This window comes from Acinonyx jubatus, chromosome B4 (assembly GCF_027475565.1).
Source record: "Acinonyx jubatus isolate Ajub_Pintada_27869175 chromosome B4, VMU_Ajub_asm_v1.0, whole genome shotgun sequence".
NCBI lineage: Eukaryota > Metazoa > Chordata > Mammalia > Carnivora > Felidae > Acinonyx > Acinonyx jubatus.
The window spans coordinates 74,513,645-74,535,869 of NC_069387.1; the positions used below are offsets into that span (position 1 = coordinate 74,513,645).

Genomic DNA, 22,225 nt, shown 5'->3' on the forward strand with positions numbered 1-22,225 from the left:
AAAATTTAAAAGGCCAATAATTTACTTTTTAGATTTTTAGAGTGTGGAATTTTTTGTTTTGTTTTGTTTTGTTTTTTGTTTTTGCCTTCCAAATGAATTCAAATGTCCTTGAGCCACTTTTCTTGCCTATACTATGATCATTTTGGTCCTACAGAAAATATTATATAGTGATTTCATCTTGTGAAATGGAATTACTTGTCATTTTGGCACAATCCAGGTTCAGGAATTAATTCTTGTGTTTACTGTCAAATAATGCTCATTTCCACATGATAGGAAAAAACAAATAATTAAAGAAAAAATCCAGTAAAAATACCAATCACATTATCTAACATAATTACACATAAGTATTAAACTTGGTAACTCAGAAAGAATAGCAATTATGTTGGGTCAGTAGTAAAGAATGCTGATTTTACCTCTGGTGTTCTTGAAGGGAGAATAAGCTATTAAAAATGGATGAGAAGCTGGTAATTTTGAAGTACTCATTCAAGTTAAATTATCATTAATAAAAGTTTAAAACAATATTAATTTATATATGAAGAAAGAGGGGGAACCTGGGTGGCTCAGCTGGTTAAACGTCAAGACTCTTGATTTTAGCTCAGGTCATGATCTCACAGTTTGTGAGATTGAGCCCCACGTGGGATTCCTCCATACTCACAGCAATTCTCTCTCTCCTCTCTCTGTCGCCCCTCCCCCCATACTCACTCTCTCTCAAAATAAAGAAATAAGCTTAATATATATATATGGAGGAAGATAATGTTCTGTACAGTTTTTTGGGGAGAATTATCTAAGAATGGTTTTTCTTTTCTTTTTTTTAAATTCTTTTTTTAAATTGTATTATATTATATTATATTATATTATATTATATTATATTAATTTACGTTTTAAAGTAGGCTCTATGCCTAACGTGGGGCTTGAACTCACAACACTGAGATCAAGGGTCACATGTTCTGCTGACTAAGCCAGCCAGGTACCCCTAAGAAAGGGTTTTCTTTAAAATTAATGAAATCTATAACTCCCTGACTATACTCGCTTCAATACCCCTGAAACCATAAACTGAGACTTATGAAATATGTATCACTGAAGCCATGTATGTTATGAAGAATGTTGGCATATATTTAATCAACCAACGTATGATTCTATAGGGGAAGCAGGCAGATTTTTTGCTTCTCTCTCTCTCTCTCTCCCTCTCTGTATGTGTGTATATGTGTATATGGAAGAAAATTGTGCTGTGTTTAAATTTCCCCTCTGGCAGAAGTTAAGGTTCAGAATATTAAGTAAGGATTCTTTAAAAGTTAACTCTCTCGGGGTGCCTGGGTGGCTGGCTTAGTTGAGTGTCCAACTTCAGCTCAGGTCATGATCTCTCAGTATGTGAGTTTGAACCCCACATCAGGCTCTCTGCTGTCACAGAACCTGCTTCAGATCCTCTGTCCCCCTCTCTCTCTGCTCCTCCCCCGCTTGCACTCTCTGTCTCTCAAAAATAAGTAAACATTTATAAATAAATAAATAAATAAATAAATAAATAAAGTTAACTCTTCCTCTCTTAAACAAATTAGAAACATACCTTGTCCTTTTTAACTCATTCTACAGCAGGTGTCTTAATGCTGTTCTCTATTGCGGCCACAGATTAAGATGTTCTACTTAATAATAAACCCAAAGGGGAAAAAGTCCCTGCATCTTATCACAGATCCAAAAAGCCATCCCAGTGGAATAAGCAAACTGGGTCCCCAGTGAGTATAGAGAATATGTTGTGTGTGTGGCACACCAGTGTTTCTTCAATCAAGTTAAGACCAAGCAAAAGTAAGAAACCTTGCCTACTAACATGGGATAGAGATTTAGTGGTCCTAAAATAAAAAAAACCATGGAGATGGGGCAGAAAATTTAAATTGGAGATCTACTAAGAATTTAAAAGTTTTTGTTTCTGTATGACAAATAAATCTCTCTTCAAAATCTTGAAAAAGAACTGAGAGACTTGAATTATAATTACTTCTTTTTTCTAATAATAGATAATATTGCAGTTGAAATCATAGAATGACTACAAAACATTGTTGAAAGAAATCAAAGACAATCTAAATAAATAGATATTTCATGTTTAAGGATTGGAAGACTTAATATTATTAAGATGGCAATATTTCCCAGGTTGGTAAATAGATATATTGTAATCCCTATCAAAATCCCCAGCTGGCTTCTTTCCAGAAATTAGAAAACTGGTCCTAAAATTCATGTGAAAATTCAAGAAACCTAGAGTAGCCAAAACAATCTTGAAAAAGAACAAAGTTAGAGGACTCACGCTTCCTGATTTAAAAACTTTCTGAAAAGCAACAATAATCATGACTGTGCAGTGCTGGTGTAACAATAGATATAACAGATTAATGGAATGGAATTGAGAGTCCAGAAATAATCTTTAACATTCATAGTTAATTAATTGTTTGACCAGGGTGCCAAGACAAATCATTTAGGAAAGAAGAGTTTTTTCAACATAGAGTGCTCGAACAAGTAGATATTCATATGCAAACGAATAAAATTGGATCCTTTCCTCACACATACATAAAAATATGTATAAAAACACATAAAATACTTAAAAATACATTAAAAAACTCAAAATGGATCATACACCTAATGTAATACATAAAACTATAAAACTTACAAGAAAATGTAGAAGTAAATCTTTATGACCTTGGGTTAGGCAAAGCCTTCTTAGAAATGATGCCCAAGGTATAAACAACAGAAGAAAAAAATAGATAAATTAGACTTCATCACAATTTAAAACATCTGTGCTTCAAAAGACACTATCAAGAAAGTGTAAACACAGCCCACAGAATTGGAGAAAATATTTGCAAATCAAAAATATTATTATATACTTGTGTCTAGAATATATAAAGAACTGTTACAACTAAAAAATAGAAGACAATATAATTTAAAAATGGGCAAAAAATTGGGCAAAGAGTCTGAATATACATTTCTCCATAGAAGATACACAAATGACCAATAAGCACATGGAATGGTGCTCAACATTATTAGCCATCAGGGAAATGCAAATCAAAACCCAGCGAGATACCATATCACACCATTAGGATGATTACAATAAAAAAAAAATGGTAATAACAAGTTTTGGAAAAATTGGGGTCTCATACACTACTGAAAGGAATGTAAATGGTGTGACCAATTTGGAAAAAGCATATATGAGAACATATAGCCACACAAAAACTTACACCTATGTTCATAGCAGCTGTAATGGGGGGAAATACTTTTTTTTCTACCCTTCTAGGTTCTTGGCTAGGGCTCTGTAACAAAAGACAGATTAACAAGAGAAAAAAATAGAAGTTAACTGGGACACCTGGGTGGCTCAGTCAGTTAAGCATCAGACTCTTGATCTCTGCTCAGGTCATGATCTCATGGGATCAAGCCCTGAATCAGGTTCTGAGCTGACAGCACAGAGCCTGCTTGGGATTCTCTCTCTCTCTCTCTCTCTCTCTCTCTCTCTCTCTCTCTCTCTCTCTCTCTCTTTCTCTCTCTCTCTCTCCCTCTCCCCCTACCCCATGCTCTCTCTCTTTCTCAAAATAAATAAATAAACTTGAAAAATAAAAGGTTACTAGCATGTCTATCTCATATATACATGGGAGAAACTCAGGCATAATAACTCAAAGGTTTGGCTAAAGCATGGGCTTATACAGCATCATAGCAAGGAAACAATAAATCTTTAGAGAAGTGAGAAGACAAAAGAAAAGAATCGTGAGTCTCTAGGGGTAGCACATTGTAAATATAAGCGGGCCTAATGGAAGATAACCGAGCTGGTCAGTAAGGTTTTTGATGTGTGCTCTCTTGTACTGTTTCTGGGCTGATAAATGTCTAGGGTTGTCAATGATTAATTGATATCTTGCTTTTAGGAAAATAGGGAAAGGACAGAGAGGTTTTTTGTTTTTGTTTTTGCTTTGTTTTGATCTGCTTCTCAATTGCCTTCAGTTCAAAACAATCATTGTGTGAAAGTGGTATGTTTTGGGGTGGCAAATTCTGCTATCCTTCACAGCATTATTCATAGTAGCCAAAAAGTGGAAACAATCCAAATGTCCATCAACTGATGAATGGATAAAGAGAATGTTGTATATCCACACAATTGATATTTATTTGGCAGTAAAAATAAATGAAGTATTGATACATACTATAACATAGATGAACCTTGAAAACATGCTAAGTGAAAGAAGCTGCATATTGTATGATTCAATTTACATGAAATGTCCAGAATAGGCAAATCCACAGAAACAGAAAAATACGGATTAGTGTTTGCCATGGGCTGGGGGTGAAGGGGTGGTAATTGAATGAGGAATAACTGCTAACAGGTACAGAAGTTTTGGGGTTTTTTTTGTAGCATGATGAATGATGAAAATGTTTGGAATTAGGTGGTGGTAATGGTTGCAAAACCTGGTGACTATATTTAAAAATTTAAATTATACACTAAAGGATGAATTTTATGGTATATGAATTATATATCAATGAACAATACAGGGGCACCTGGGTGGCTCAGTCAGTTGAGCGGCCGACTTCGGCTCAGGTCATGATCTCGCGGTCTGTGGGTTCGAGCCCCGCATCGGGCTCTGTGCTGACAGCTCAGAGCCTGGAGCCTGTTTCGGATTCTGTGTCTCCCTCTCTCTGACCTTCCCTCGTTCATGCTCTGTCTCTCTCTGTCTCAAAAATAAATAAACGTTAAAAAAATTTATTTTTAAATGAACAATACAAAGAAATTGCTATATTTGAAAATTTCATGCCCTTCTAGTGTTTCCTGTAACAATTTGGATCACTGAAATGGAAATATTTACAAAATATATCTACTTAAGTTGATTTTTTTTTTTTAAATAAAGAAGCCAGTTACAAATGCCTACATGCTTTATGATGCCATTTATATGAAATGTCCAGAACAGGACAATATATAGAGACAGAAAATAGATTAGTGGTTGCCTAGGTTGCAGAGTTTCTTTTGGGGAGGTGATGAAAATGTTGTAAAATTGATTATGGTGATGGTTACACAACTCTGAATATATTAAACACCAGTGATTTGTATACTTTATTTATTTATTTTGTACACATTATTTTTTATTTTTTAAATAATTTTTTTTAGTTTTTTAAGTTTATTTATTTGTTTTAGAGAGAGAACAAGCAGGGGAGTGGCAGAGAGAGGGGAGAGAGAGAATCCCAAACAGGCTCTGCACTATCAGCACAGAGCCCCTCTGTGGGGCTCCATCCCTCTAACCATGAGATTATGACCTGAGCTGAGATCAAGAGGCAGATGTTTAACTGGCCGAGGCACCCAGGCACTCCAATCATAAAATCTTAAAAAAAAAAAAAAAAAAAAGCTTCCTGACCCATTGCCACAAAGTGATTTATAGAATAATGATTTGGAGAGGTTCTTAACTGGAAGAGGCATCTAGAACATGGTAACATCAACTATAAATAGACTTGTAAAACTAATAGAATGCATCATTAAGGAATATCCTGTATTTTTTGACACCCAGCCTATGTATCCACTATAAACAGGTTTTATTTTTTTATTTTTTCCTTTATTATTATTATTATTTTTTTTTTAACTAGGCTCCACACCCAATGTGGAACTTGAACTCATGATAGGAACTCCTGACCCCGAGATTAAGAATCGTATTGTTCTACCGACTGAGCCAGCTAGGTGACCCTATAAACAGGCTTTTAAGTTCAAACCAAAGAAATTCCTTCATTCTTTTTAAACATTTCCCATTTCCTTTGTTCTATCTACTCATTCTAGAAAATTCAGACAACTTAGAAAGTTGTAGTGGAAGTAAATTTACTTGAAATCCTGTCATTATTAAAAATACTGTTAACATTTGATAAAGATCCTTGTAGACATCTATTTAGTATAAACATATACTAAATAGTAAATGCTAAATATTTACTATTTTATGTTAGTGGATTTACACTATATATATTGTGGAAAAACGAGACTTGGCATTGTATTTGGTTATGAGTCTGTTAGAGGCATTTCTTTTACTTATAATTTGCAAGCCTTCCAAGAGAAAACTAGATCCAAGATCTATAATTGGATCTAACTAGAGAATTTATACAATATCTATAGTTAATTGATAAAATTAATATAAAGCTAGTAAGATAATCTTAATAGCTTATTTGATTAATGCACACACAATTTGTGAACTAGTAAAAATCCAATAATAGGCATATCTATGATTCTCTTTAATTCTGGAAATCATAAAGATTTTGCAGTTAGCCTTAAGTCTTGGAGTTAAGGGGCCACATTCCAGAATGGTAAAGACAGACTCTGTAACATAAAAGTTTGACAAATAATAATAATAATAATAATAATAATAATAATAATAATAATCCATATCTCTTTACATGATATGTCAAGAAAACATAACAGAGAGAAAATATGAAATGTATCATGGAGAACAGAAATAACCAAATTTAATCTTACTTAAGTCTTTCACCTTAGCCTGATTAGCCAGATAAAAAGGATCTGTATTTACCTTCCTGATATTCTTATCTTTTAGGTTTCTTATAAATACAGAGAAAAACAATTTATAGCCTAATGTCTAGATAAACAAAGTGCCTTCATGATGTTTACCCAAGCCTTAGAAGGATCAGAAGGCCTGCCCTAGAAGCAAACACCTGCAGCACTTTCTTTGTCCCATAGTGCCACTATTCCCTGTGTTGTATAAAATGGTCAGCAAGGACTTTTATTCATTCCATATTTTATTATTTATATATTTTTTTATTAAAAAATTTTTTTAAATGTTTATTTTTGAGAGACAGAGACACAGAGTGCGAACAGGGGAAGGGCAGAGAGAGAGGGAGACACAGAATCCGAAGCAGGCTCCAAGCTGTCAGCACAGAGCCAGCCTGGAGGTTCAAACTCACAAACTGCGAGATCATGACCTGAGTTGACGTTGGACGCTTAACCAACTGAGCCACCCAGGTGCCCCTTATTCATTCCATATTTTGAAAATCCTCTAGTATGGTGCCGTGTGTGATATATGTTCTGTGTTAAGTGCGTACTTAGATAACATGTACACATGCATACACATACAGAGACTTTTGTGATTTTGATTGAAATTATATTGAATCTATAGGTCATTTTGAGAAGAACTGACATTTTTATGAGATAACTCTTCCAATCCACAGACTAAGTATATAATTCCATTTATTTAGGTATGATTTAGTGTTTTTCTTTTTTTTTAATAAAAAAATTGTATTTACTTAGAAGCATTCAGAATGTCAACAAAACAGCTGCAACTTTTTTTTTTTTTTGCAATTACAGAGTGGTATTCAGTTAACAGAACAACAATTATTTCGTATAAGCTGCATCAGAGACAACTGAAGATGAAAAAACTACCATCCCCATATATAACTAATTTGTGCTGTGCACCAACAAGAACCTGCCTTAAATTTCCATGCCAATTTACAACCCCCATACTGTACCAGGCAAGGTTAGTGGCTATTGGAAATACCACCGGGACAGGGCTATCTAAAGACACATTTGGTAGTGTGTTAACTATACAAAAAAAGACACTGCACAGTTTAAAAAGAAATCTTACACAGCCTTACATTTCAATTTTTTTCTTTAAAAAGAGTGAGTTGTGTGCAGGGGGGTTAAATGCTTTATAGACAAAAAAAAAAAACTGCACTAGAACCAACTTATTCATCATCATCATCATCTTCTTCATCTTTTTCATCTTCCTCCTCTTCCTCATCCTCTTCATCTTCCTCATCCTCCTCCTCTTCCTTCTTTTTCTTGCTTTTTTCAGCCTTGACGACTCCCTTTTTTGCTGCGTCAGGCTTTCCTTTAGCTCGGTATGCAGCAATATCCTTTTCATATTTTTCCTTCAGCTTCGCAACCTTCTTCTCATAAGGCTGCTTGTCATCTGCAGCGGTGTTATTCCACATCTCTCCCAGTTTCTTTGCAACATCACCAATGGATAGGCCAGGATGTTCTCCTTTGATTTTTGGGCGATACTCAGAACAAAACAAGAAAAAGGCCGAAGGAGGCCTCTTGGGTGCATTGGGATCCTTGAACTTCTTTTTTGTTTCCCCTTTAGGAGGGATATAAGTTTTCATTTCTCTTTCATAACGGGCCTTGTCCGCCTTTGCCATGTCTTCAAACTTTCCTTTCTCTTTAGCAGACATGGTCTTCCACCTCTCTGAGCACTTCTTAGAAAACTCTGAGAAGTTGACTGAAGCATCTGGGTGCTTCTTCTTGTGCTCCTCTCAGCAAGTTTGCACAAAGAATGCATATGATGACATTTTGCCTCTCGGCTTCTTAGGATCTCCTTTGCCCATGTTTAATTATTTTCTTTGCCAAGAAAGTTTTTCTGATCCTTCTTGAATTGTACTCTCCAAGTGCCCTGTCCTCCTCTTGAAGGTTCTGATTTAGTGTTTTTCAATAAAGTTTCATTAAAGTATGTCTTGAACAATTTGGGTAATTTTATTCATAGGCATGTTATATGTTTTTTGATACTATTATGAATGATATCCTTTTTAAGTTAAAATTTCCAATTACTTTTGGTATATAAAAATGCAGCTGATTTTTGTATAATTTTGTATCCAGCAATCTATATTACATTTTAAAGTATCACCTTTTCTCCATCTGTCCTCTTTTCCTGCTATTACTTGCATACTAGGTCTCCTGGATCTATGTCTAAGTCTTATATTTTCCATTATGATTTCTGTTTGTATTTCAGCTCTTTGCTTTGAAATAGCTCTTCTGCTCAACTTTCCAGTCACTAGTTCAGATCTTGCCAGTAAATATTCTCTCCTTCAATTCATCTGCATTTTTTTCCCTGAGAGATCATAGTTTTCATTCCAGAAATTCTTTGTTTTTATCTGCTCTCATAATCTTTACACGTAAGCTCTTATTCATCAGAATTTATCTTTATATTTATTGCTCTTTTTATTGCTCAAAATCTCTTTTTGCATATCTGTGCTTCCATTTGGGATCCTTTTCCTTTTGGTAGAACTCCCTTTGGGGTTCCTTTAATGAAGATCAGCTGCTGGCAAGTTTTCTGTTTTTGTTTGTGTGAAAATATATTAATTTGGCTTCATTTCTGAAGAACTTTTTTATACTGAGTATAAAATTCTAGTTTGGCAGTTATTATCTTACAACACTTTGTACATATCATTCCATTATCTTTTGGCTTCCATCAGTTTGTTGAGAAGCTACCTATTAGCTTTATTGTTCTTTTGAAGGTATGTCCCTCTACTAACCCCCTCCCCCATGACTTCTTTTAAGATTTTATCTTTATCTTTGGTTTTTAGCAACTTCACTATGATATGCCTGAAGTATGCTTTTCTTTGTATTTGTTCTGCTTGAGTTCAGAGAATTTCTTATATTTATGACTCTGGTTCCTTCACTACTTTTGGAAATATTTTGGTTATTTTCTCTTCAAATAGTGTTTCTATCCCATTGTCTCCCTCTTCTGGTCCTCTAATCAGCTATATATCAGAGATTTTATTTTTTACAGTCTTATGTGTATTTTATGTTCTTTTCTCTATTTTCCTCTTTTCTCCCCCCTTATCGTCACTCTGGATAATTTCTTCTGACCTATCTTCTAGTTCGCTAGTTAGCTCTTTGTGTCCAATGTGCTGTTAAGCCCCATTGAATTTTTAAATGTGATTATTTTTCAGTTCTAGAATTTTCATTTAATATTTTATACAGTTTTCTCTGCTGAATTTCTCTATCTTGTCATTTAACTTCTTAAACCTATTCATTATGGTTGCTTTATTTATTTATTTATTTATTTATTTATTTATTTATTTATTTATTTCAGAATTTTCTACACTCAGTGTGGGGCTCAAACTCATGACCCTGAGATCAAGAGTCACATGCTCTACTGACTGAGCCAGTCAGGTGCCCCTCATTATGGTTATTTTAAAGTACATGTCTGATAATTCCAATATCTGACTCTTCTATGGATCCTTTTCTCTTCTGCTTCAGTTTTTGTCATTTGATCTTGTTTGTGGAATACTGGTATTTTTTGTTTAATACTGAAAGTGGTTTATGAAAAATTAAACAGATAATTTGAGTCCCTGGATGGTGTTATATTTCTGCAGCAAGAAGTTACTTTTGCTTCTGGAAGTCAGTTAGGGTAAGATTAGACCATCTTAATCAAACCAGGGATTCAGTTGATGAGAAGCTGAGCTTTAGTATTTACAAGGGCTGGTATCTTCTAATGTATAGGCGTTTGGGAGTCCCAACTAAAAGTAAGGGGGGAAGGCGCCTGGGTGGCTTAGTCAGTTAAGCGACTGACTTCAGCTCGAGTCATGATCTCACGGTTTGTGAGTTTGAGCCCTGTGTCGGGCTCTGTGCTGACAGCTCGGAGCCTGGAGCCTGCTTCAGATTCTGTGTCTCCCTTTCTCTCTTCCTCTCCCCCACTCATGCTCAGTCTCTCTCTCTCTCTCTCTCTCTCAAAAATAAACATTTAAAAAAATATAAAAAAATATACAAGGGGGAAGTGGAGTTCCTTTATCTTGGTGGGTCCTGAGCAGTTTTTCCCCCCAAGCTCTGTAAGACTACAGGAAGACCAGTTCTCAGCCTTTTAGCTTCTGCTTTCTGCTCAGCTTCTTAGCCTCTCATTACTACTGTTGAATCAGTAATGCCTTTAAGGGAAAAGAGACATTTAATGTCAGGTTTACCTCTTTGTACTTCAGAAGTCTGAGATTTTAGCTCCTCAATTGGCTTGGGAGCTCTCTGATTCCTGTGAATAGATTTTTACATTTTTAACTTTGTTCATATTTTCTGATTGTTTTTTGCTGCAGGGTTGGCCTGCAACAAGATACTCCACCATTACTGACAGCAGAATGCCCTAGAGAATAAAAATAAGACAATTGAAGAAGAACAGGGATACTCAGCCTACCTTGAGTTATTTGCTTTTTTGTAAATATTGTATCAGTGTCAGCAAAGATGATTTTCTTTTCTTTTCTTTTTTTTAAGATTTTGTTTTTAAGTAATCTCTACATCCAACGTGGGGCTTGAACTCACAACCCTGAGATCAAGAGTCACATGTTCTACTGGCTGAGCCAGCCAAGTGCCCCAAATATGATTTCTTTTCTTTTCTTTTTTATGTTTATTTATTTTTGAAAGAGAGCACGAGCAGGGGAGGGGCAGAGAGAGAGGGGGACAGAGGATCTGAAGTAGGCTCTGTGCTAACAGCAGCAAGCCCAATGTGGGGCTCAAACTCACGAACCTTGAGATCATGACCTGAGCCAAAGTCGTATGCTCAACTGACTGAGCCACCCAGGCACTCCCCAAATATGATTTTCTATTTACCTTTGAGATGCTTGAATTTCAAGGGTATCAAGTGAATTTTTCATTTAAAATTTATCTTAAAAATTTTTTTTAATGTTTATTTTTGAGAGAGAGAGACAGAGTGCAAGTGGAGGAGGGGCAGAGAGAGAGGGAGACATAGAATTTGAAGCAGGCTCCAGGCTCTGAGCTGTCAGCAGAGCCCCACGTGGGGCTCGATCTCATGAACTGTGAGATCATGACCTGAGCTGAAGTTGGATGCTTAACCGACTGAGCCACCCAAGTGCCCCTAAAATTGATCTCCTTATTGATATTTTTCCACTATAGCCACTGTTTTCTTTATTATTTTCCCTACCACCTCCTTCATAACTCTGGGAGTCTTCCAATTTTGCTTAGACAAGACACGTCTAAATTATCCCATCAAATTGTATCTGCATCTCCAGGTGACAAAATAATGCTTACTCTCTCCCTTCAGCTCTAGAGAATAAGGCAATAATCACTGAAACTGAGTGAAAACATGTCATAGCTTTATTTCTCAATCCTAAATCTCAAGTTAATCTTGTTAGTTTTTATGCAATTCTAATACTAGCTTGATAGTTATCTTTATAACAGATTTTCATGTGGCTAACAAGCCTACAACAATTTCCTATACCCTAGAAATGGCCTGTACTATATGATCTTGCCCCCTCTAGCCAAGGTTGACCAATCCACAGGAAAAAACTCTAACCCAGACTGGGCCAATGAGATCCTAACTCCCAGTAACCTGACATTTGCAACAATTAAATACAGAGATACAATTTTTAGAGCTGAGTAATTATGATACACAGCCTCTAAGATGGCCCCCATTGTTCCCCTTCTAGTATTCATGTCCTTATGTAATTCTTTCTCCTTGACTATAGGCTGGATCTACTGATTTTTCTAGTAGACTATAGCAAAAATAATAAGATATCACTTTAAGGTTAGGTTACAAAAAGACTGTGGCTTCTGTTTTGGGGGTTCTCTCTTGCTTTCCTTCTAATTTGTTCTGAGGGAATCCAGTTGCCATGTTGTGTATTGCCCTTTGAAGAGGCCCATGTGTTAAGGAACCACAGGTCTCCAGGCAACAGGCAGCAAAGAACTGAGGCCCTCAACTGAACAGCAAGGAACTGAGGCTCTCAAAATAGGTACTGAATTCTGCTAACAACCAGAGGAATGAGCTGGGAAGTGAATCCTCCCTCAGTTGAGCCTTCATATTGACTGCATCCCTGGCCAACAGGATGGTTGAAACCTTATGAGAGATCTTAAGTCAGAGGGACCCAGCTTGGCTGCACCCATATTTCTGATCCTTACATAATCTCTCCAAGTGCTTGTTGCTCTAGTCTTTCCAGTGTAGCATTCAAATCATCTTTCTTAGTTCTCACCTCATTTTTCTCATCATTGAGGGTTTCCTCACAAGTTTTGGCCTTTAACTCATTTGGTCTGTTTTCTGGGAAATTGTCACTGGGGTGGGCCTTTCTGTGATATGCTGCAGCAAGGATTCCTGAGAATGCCACCCAGAATCCTTGGTTTTGCCTCCCTCTCCAGGTCTGACCTTGCACATATTGGCCTTCAGCATCCTGGACACTTGAAAGAGCTGTTGCTTCCCTAAATAATGCCAACATGGGAGTCAGACAGACTGCCTAGCAGGCCTCCACCTAGGTACCTGATACATTCTCTTTGAACTGTTTCTGAGTACCTGGCCTGATCTCTTCAAGCTCTTTTTTCCAAGGTTATTAGCTTCTCTTTGTCACATTATCTTGTACCCTTCTGATTTATTACATCTTTTACTGGATTGGAACTAATGTTCTACAGTACTGTTATTTTTACCAGATAGAAGCAATGCTATGTCTTAGTCATTTTTATCTGGACTCTATGGGGACAGGCTCTAACTCAGTTTCAGATCACACTCACTTCCCACTGTGGCTGTGCTACTTATGATGGTAGTTGAATACATCTGGCTGGTTCATGTATGCAACTTTCTTTCTTTCTTTCTTTCTTTCTTCCTTCCTTCCTTCCTTCCTTCCTTCCTTCCTTCCTTCCTTCCTTCCTTCCTTCCCATATTTTATTATGTTGAATTTTGGGTCTGCTTTTGTTCATTTCTTCTTGTATAACTTTTGTGTGTATATTTTCGCATGTTTTTTGTGAAGAGTTTTGGTCTAGCTCTAAAATACTACCTAAACTTACTTCAGAACAGAAGAGGAATGGTCCAGTAAGTTTTCTCATTTTTCACCTTAGGTTGTCAGTCCCTTTAGATTGTTAAGCATATGACCTTTCATTTAATTGCCAAATCCAATACCTTTACTCTACTTACAGAGGTCAAAGATTATATCGTAAGCACACTGCTGTTAAAACTATCAAAAACACTGAAAAAAGGAATATTTATGAGGTGTTCCCTAAATAATCTTCAGCTTTTAATTTTTCTAGTAGTTTTAATCACTTTAGAGAATCTGATGAAAACTGTATTCCCCCCCCGCCCCAGATATGTGTGTAAGCCTTGTTTCAGTTATCTGTTGTTACTTATCATACCACCCCAAAACTTACTGACTTAAAACAGTTGTTCAATTTTTTCTCATGATTACATGGGTCATGGACGGTTGCTGTGTTTCATGTGGTGTTATCTGGCTCATTCACATAGTTGCATTCAGCCGGATCGCATCTGGGGCTAGAATATCTAGGATAGTCGCATTTACATGTCTGGGGTCTTTGTGGCGGCTATTGGGTGGGGTGCCCTGGTTGTTTTCCACATGACCTCTCTGAGGGAAAACAAGCTGCCAGGCTTCTTAAGAGATTGACCTGGATCTGGCACAGATTCCTTCTGTCACATTCTATTAATCAGCTCAATCATAAGTCCAATGAAGATTTAAGGAGAGAGGAATAGGCTTTATTTCTTGATAGGAGAAATATCATGTACCTATAGAAATGAGGGAAATGGTTAGAAATTTGAAAATGCTCATGGTAGATTTGTCTTTGATTTCATATTCAAAAGGCAATGAATCTAATTCACTGTATCAATAGAATTAAAAAAAAAACATGATTATCTCAACAGATGCATGCAGAAAGAGAATTTGACAAAATCTAACATCCATTTATTAAAAAACCTCCAAACTTTCAGCAGACTAGGAATAGAAGGAAACTTCAACAATCCAATAATGCATATCTATGAAGGGTGCCTGGGTGGCTCAGTAAGTTAAGCATCAGACCATTGATTTTGGCTTGGGTCAGGATCTCACAATTCGTAAGATCAGGCCCCACATCAGGCTCCATGCTGATAGCACGGAGCCTGCTTGGGATACTCTCTCTCCCTCTCTCTCATTTTCATTCTCTCGTTCTCTCTCAAAATAAACTTTAAAAAGAAAGAACATCTGTGAAAAACTGAAAACTGACATCGTACTCAATCATGAAATATTTAACACTCCCTAAGATTGGAAACAAGACAAGGATATCTATTTTCACCCCTCTAGTCATCAAGAATGAACTCCTGCTTTTGATACTCTAAATTCTGTCTCTCAATTAAGCTAGATCGTCAAAGGCCAACTTGCCTGGACTGCACTGTATTAAACTCAGGGTAGGATCACTTTTTTTTTTTTTTTGCTAGAATGTGCCCTGGTGTGATGCCACAGTCTATATTAAAAGATAATATAAATGACTTAGCAGTATGCTTATATAAACTACTGGTGGGAGTGAAAATTCACATTATCAAATAGAATCTGGCAGCACATTAGAAGAATACCATAACCAAAATTTTTGTACTGGAAAATGCAATGATGATCCAACATTAGGAAAGCTTTTAAAATAATTCATCATAATATGTTCAAGAAGAAAAATCATGTCAATCTCCAAATATTACTGAAAAGACATTTAATAAAATTCAACATCCTTTCTGATATTCTTAACATGTAAATAATATAAAATTCTTACCTTGATATATATTTTTCCATATATTGATAAACTTATAATATTTTTTGTTTATAATGTCTCAAGGCCAAAAGCTACATTCCAATTAAAGGCAGAAAAAGGATAGGGTAAGTATTGTTATTTTTTACTTTTTAATTGAAGGAATTAATACACAGAGGAGAATTATAAAATTCATATGATAGTCTCAAGACTCAAGACTATAATATTTACTGTCAATTTTTGATTTTTTACATTAAAAATGTTTAATTATTTATTTATTTTGAGAGAGAGAGCATGAGTGGGGGAGGGGCAGACAGAGAGAGAGGGAGACACAGAATCCAAAGTGAGCTCCAGGCTCTGAGCTGTCAGCACAGAGCCCAACGTGGGGCTCGAACTTACGAACCTTTAGAGCATGACCTGAGCCGAAGTTGGATGCTGAACCGACTGAACTACCCAGATACCCCTAATTTTTTACATTTTAATTATCTCAAGATTCTTAGAACCTCAGGGATTGAAGAGTAGTTAAAAATGTTTTAGGGAATGCAAACTGGTGCAGCCACTCAGGAAAATAGTATGGAGTTTCCTCAAAAAATTAAAAATAGAACTATCCTATGACCTAGCCATTGCAGTACCAGGTATTTATCCAAAGGACACAAAAATGCTGATTCGAAGGGGCACATGCACCTCAATGCTTATAGCAACACTGTCAACAATAGCCAAATTACGGAAAGAGTCCAAATGTCCATTGACTGATGAATGGATAAAGAAGATGTGTTATGTGTGTGTGTGTATATATATATATATACACACACACACACACACACACATGAATTATATACATATACACACATACATATATATGAAATGAAATATTGAAACAATGAAATATTACTTGGCAATCAAAAAGAATGCAATCTTGCCATTTGCAACAATGTGGATGGAACTAGAATGTATTATGCTAAGTGAAATAAGTCAGTCAGAGAAAGATAAATATCATATGATTTTACTCATGTGGAATTTAATAAATAAAACAGATGAACATAGGGGAAGGGAAGGGAAAGAAAAATAAGGTAAAAACAGAGAGGGAGGCAAAGCATAAGAGACTCTTAAAGACAGAGAACAAACTGAATGTTCCTGGAGGGGTGCTGAGTAGGGAGATGGACTAAATGCGTGATGGGTACTTGTTGGGATGAGCACTGGGTTATATGTAAGTGATGAACCACTAAATTCTACTCCTGAAACCATTATTATGCTATATGTTAACTAACTTGGATTTAAATAAAATTAAAAAAATATTTTTAATGTTTTAATATTAACTCAGTTAAAAAGTGGGCAAATGTTAGTAGACATAGAGAATAGATTAGTGGTTGCCAGAGGTAGGGGGATGGGGTCAAAGGTGGTCAAAATGCATGAAGGTGGTGAAAAGGTACGAATTTTCAGTTATAAAATAAATCACTCATGGGAATATAACATGCAGCATAGTGACTATAGTTAACAATGCTATATTGCATCTTTGAAAATTGCTGAGAGCAAGTCTTAAAAGTTCTTTTTTAAAAAATTTTTGTTTTAATGTTTATTTTTGAGAGAGAGCGAGAGAGCATGTGTGCGCGCGCGCACGAGAGGGGGAGGGGCAGAGAGAGAGGGAGACAGAATCCTTAGCTGGCTCCAGGCTCTGAGCTGTCAGCACAGAGCCCAATGCAGGGCTCGAACTCACAGACCATGAGATCATGATCTGAGCTGAAGTCAGATGCTCAACTGACTGACTGCCCCAGTCTTGAAAGTTCTTATCACAAGAAAAAATTTGTAACTATGTAAGCTGACAGATACTAACTAGACTTATTGTGGTGATCACTGCACTATATATAAATATCAAGTAATTATGTTGTATACTTGAAACTACTATAATGTTATATGTCAATTGTATCTCAATAAAAAAGAATTATGCTAAAAAAAAGTGAACAAAGGACTTGAATAGACATTTATCCAAAGAAGATATCCAAATGGCCAATTTGCACATTAAAAGGTGCTGAACATCACCACTCATTAGGGAAATGCAAATCAAAACCATAATGAGATACCACCTCATACCCATTGAAATGACTATCATCAAAAAACAAAACAATAGAAAATAACAAATGTTGACAAGGATATGAAGAAATTGGAACTGTTATACACTGTTGGAATGTAAGATGGTGTAAACTCTATGGAAAAGAGTATGACAGTTCCTCAAAAAATTTAAACATAGAATTACCACATGATCCAGCAATACCACTTCTGGATATATAACCGTAAGAATTAAGAGCAGGGTCTGGAAGAGATATTTATATACCCATGTTCATAACAGCGCTATTCACAAGAGCCAGAAGGTGAAAGCAACCATCATGTCCACAGATGGATGAGTGGATAAACAAAATGTGGTATATTCGTAGAATGGGATATTATTCAGACTTAAAAAGAAAGGAAATTCTGACACATACTATAACATGGATGAACCTTAACGACATTATGCTAAGTGAAATAAGCTGGTCACAAAAAGATGTACCTAGAATAGTCAAATTCATGAAGACAGAAAGTAAAATGGTGGTTGCCAGAGGCTGGGGAGGGAGAAATGGGGAGTTATATGATGGGTATAGAGTTTTAGTTTTGCAAGATAAGGAGAGTTCTGGAGATTGGTTGTACAAACCATGTGAATGCATTTAATACTACTGACCTGTATATTTAAAATATGGTTAAGATGGCAAGTGTTATGCTATGTGTATTTTAGCACAGTTAAAAATAAACTAAAAAAAAAAAAAGTGTGTGTGTGTGTGTGTGTATAATATTTTGTGTTTAATATTTTGTAATTCCAATCTTAAAAATATCTTTTTAGGGGCGCCCGGGTGGCTAAGTTGGTTGAGTGTTGGACTTCAGCTCAGGTCACGATTTCATGGTTTGTGGGTTCAAGCCCTGCATTGGGCTCTGCCCTGGTAGCATGGAGCCTGTTTGGGATTATCTCTCTCCCTCTCTCTGTACCCCTCCCTCGCTTACATGCACGCACACTCTGTCTCTCTCAAAATAAATAAATAAACATTTTAAAAATCTCTTTATAGATTTATAAAATTTATTTTAAATTTATCTATAGCACTGTATTTTATGTTGAAAGCAGTTTGTAATTGAGAAAATGTAATAATACCCAAAAGTTTAAAGTCTCATTCCTGAAGCTTTACAAACTGTTTAAAAATGCTGAGTCATCTTCAGTCTGTTTCTGTTTGTGTTCTATTTATTATCCATTTATTCATTTTTTTTCCAGTTTATTTTTTGTTCTGTGTTTATTTGGATAATTTTTACTGTTTTTCTTCAATTCATTAATCTTTTTCTATGGTGTCTAATCTACTGTTAAACCCATTTGGTATCTTTTTTATCTCAGATTTTTCATCTCTAGAATTGGATTTTCCTCCATATCTCTACTTAAAACTCATCCACTTTCTTGAATAGGTAATATAATTCTAACTTTTAAGGTTTCTGTATACTAATAACATTAATTAATTATTAATTTTATTTATTCTAATATAAATAATTTCAAAAGCATAAATATTACTAATAATATGATTACTGAAAATGGCTATGTTCTTTTGGATGTCCTTTTTTGGGGATAGATGTCACTATGGATGTACAAGCAAATTACCGTGTGTTAAAGTCAGGTGAAATAGGGCACATGGGTGGTTCAGTTGGTTAAGAGTCTGACTCTTGATTTTTGCTTAGGTCATGATGTTACCATTTGTGAGATCAAGCCCCACATCAGGCTCTGTGCTGATGGTATGGAGTCTGCTTGGGATTCTCTCTCTCCCTCTCTCTCTGCTTCTCCCCCACTTGTGCTTTCTCTCTCTACTCTATCTCTCGAAATAAATAAACTTACAAAAAAATAAAATCAGGTGAAATAATTCTGAATTAACTCTGTAGTTAAGCTACAACTTGATGCATGGTTATATTCATTTGTTTCATTTTGCTTTTAATTTTTAGAGATTTTTCCACCTTGATTTAATACTTTATTATAATATGTATAATTATGTAATTAAAATTATGTAATATAATTACATGTTTCTTTTTAAAAATTTTTAATGCTTATTTTATTATTTTTGAGAAAGAGCATGAGCGGGGGAGGGGCAGAGAGCAAGAGGGAGACACAGAATCTGAAACAGGCTCTAGGAGGCCCTGAACTGTCAGCACAGAGCCCAGTGTGGGGCTCAAACCCACAAACTGGGAGATCATGACCTGAGCTGAACTTGGACACTCAACCGACTGAGCCACACAGGCACCCCTATAATTACATGTTTCTATACAACAAATACAGTTTGGTTAGACCATGTTCCCTCCCCTGCAGGTAACCATATATTTTTAGTTTTTGGTTTATACTTTGGTTGTTTTTAAATTGTGGTGAAAAAATATATATAATATATAATTTTATAATATATGATTTACAATATATATAGTATATATAACTTATATATACTTATATATTATGTATTATATAAGTATATATTATACTTATATATTATATATTATATAAGTATATATTTATATAAATAATATTTATATATTTATATAATATATATTTATAAATATAATATAAATATATTTAAATAATATAACTATAAATATACATAATATTTATATAATATTTATATAAAATATATATTATATAAATATATAATTATATGATATTTAATTATAATTATATATAATTTATAATTTTAACACTTTTATTTATTTTTATTGATTTATTATTTTTAGAAAAGATTTTATTTTTTTTAAGTAATCTCTTTACCCAACGTGGGACTTGAATTTAAAACCCCAAGATCAAGGATTGCATGCTCTACCAACTGAGCCAGCCAGGCGCCCCCATTTTAACCCTCTTGAAGTACAATTTAGTGACATTAAGTACGTTCTTATTGTTGTACAACCATCACCACTATTCATCTCGAGAAAACATTTTTTAAGTTTATTTATATTAGTAATCTCTACACACAACTCATGACCCCAAGATCAAGAGTTGCAGGCTTTTCTGACTGAACCAGTCGGGTACCCCCAGAACTTTTTTGTCATTGCAAACTGAAACTGTATCTCTTTAGTAATAACTTCCTATTGGGGCGCCTGGTTGGTTCTGTCAGTTAAGTGTCCAACTCTTGATTTCGGCTCAGGTCATGATCTCATGGTTCGTGAGGTCGAGTCCAGAGTCAAGCTCTATGCTGACAGCGTAGAGCCTGCTAGGGATTCTGTCTCTCCCTATATCTTTGCCCCTCTCCTCCCATCGCCTCTCAAAATAAATAAACTTAAAAAAGAAAAATTTCTGGGGCACCTGGATAGTTCAGTCAGTTAAGCGCCTGACTCTTGGTTTTGGCTTAGGTCATGATCTCACCATACGTGAATTTGAGCCCTGCGTTGGGCTCTGTGCAGCTCAGAGCCTGCTTGGGATTTGGATTCTCTCTCTGCTTCTCTCTCTCTCTCTCTGCCCCTCCCCCAGCTCTCTCTTTCTCTCTCAAGATAAATAAATAAACTTAAAAAAATTAAAAAAACAATTCCTATTATATTCTTCCCCTTAGCTCCTGGTAACCACCATTCTACTTTCTGTCTCTCTGAATTTGATTGTTGTAGTTAACTCATACAAGTAGGATCAGAAAATATTTGTCCTTTTGTGTCTGACTTATCTCACTAAGCTTCATGTTTTCAAAGTTTATCCATTTGGAGTATGTGTCAGAATTTCATTTTTTTTAAGGCTGAATAATATTATATTGTATGTATATACTACATTTTGTTTATCCATTCATCCATCAATGGACTTTAGGGTTGCTTCCATCTTTTGGCTCTTGTGAATAAAGCTGATATGACACAGGTACACAAATATCTGTCTGAGTCATTGCTTTAAATTCTTTTGGGTATATATCCAGAAGTGGAATTCTTAGATCATATAGTAATTCTATAATTTTTTTTTTTAGGAACTGCCATACTGTCTTCATATTTTTTTAAATGTGTATTTATTTTAAGAGAGACAGAGCATGAACAGGGGAGGATGAGAGAGAGAGAGAGAGAGAGAGAGAGAGAGAGAGTGAATCCCAAGCAGGCTCCACACTTTGAGTATGGAGCCTGACAGAGAGCTCAATCCCACCAACCATGAGATCATGACTTGAGCCAAAATCAAGAACCACGGGCTTAACCAACTGAGCCACCCAGGGGCCCATTAATTGTTTTAAAATTTTTTTTTTAATGTTTATTTGTTTTTGAGAGAGAGATCAGGGGAGAGGCAGAGAGAGAGGGAGACAGAGCATTTGAAGTGCTGTGCTGACAGCAGAGAGCCTGATGCAGAGCTCAGACTCACTGTGAGATCATGACCTGAGCTGAAGTTAGACGCTTAGCTGACTGAGCCACCCAGACACCCCCAATTGTTTTTTCAATCACACAGAAAATAGGGGTGCCTAGGTTGAACGCCCCACTCTTGGTTTCAGCTCAGGTCATGATCCCAGGGTCATGGGATCGAGCACCGAGTTGGGCTGTGCTGAGTGTGGAATCTGCTTAAGATTCTCTCTGTCTCCCTCTGCCCCTCTCCCCCACTCAGGCACTCTCTCTCAAATAAAAAGTAAATCATGCAAAAAATATCATGAGCTCATGGGTTTTAACATATTTTTTATGATTCAACCCACTGCAGTCACTATTATTTTCAATGCTTACATTGTACCATCTATGAGAGTCCCTTCTACTTGACTCCTGTATCCTTTTGATATGACTTTGAGTCTTTGATATCTTCCTCAGTTTCTGGAATGAGAAATTATTTGGGGCTGAGTTTGTATATTTTCTTCTCCAGGCTTGAACATCTCTAAACATTGATTCCTTTTAGTAGAAAATAGTATTTAGAGACCACCATCTGAGTGGTAGGGATGCTCATTCCTAAATTGGTCCTAGGCCTTTTCAGTGGGCAAAATTATGGAATTTTTTCTTTCATAATAGAACATATATAATAAATTCATACTGTCATTTGCCATAAAAATTAAGATAATAGGGATTTTT

The 22,225-nt window shown here is 35.7% G+C and overlaps 1 protein-coding gene across 1 annotated transcript; it reads right to left on the reverse strand.

Moving 5' to 3' along the window:
• Window positions 1-7,198: 7,198 nt before the first annotated feature.
• Window positions 7,199-8,313, reverse strand: LOC113593044 (high mobility group protein B1-like). Its single transcript, XM_053226192.1, is given in 1 exon segment — window positions 7,199-8,313. A coding segment is annotated over 1 exon segment (642 nt). The 3' UTR covers window positions 7,199-7,671.
• Window positions 8,314-22,225: the final 13,912 nt, after the last annotated feature.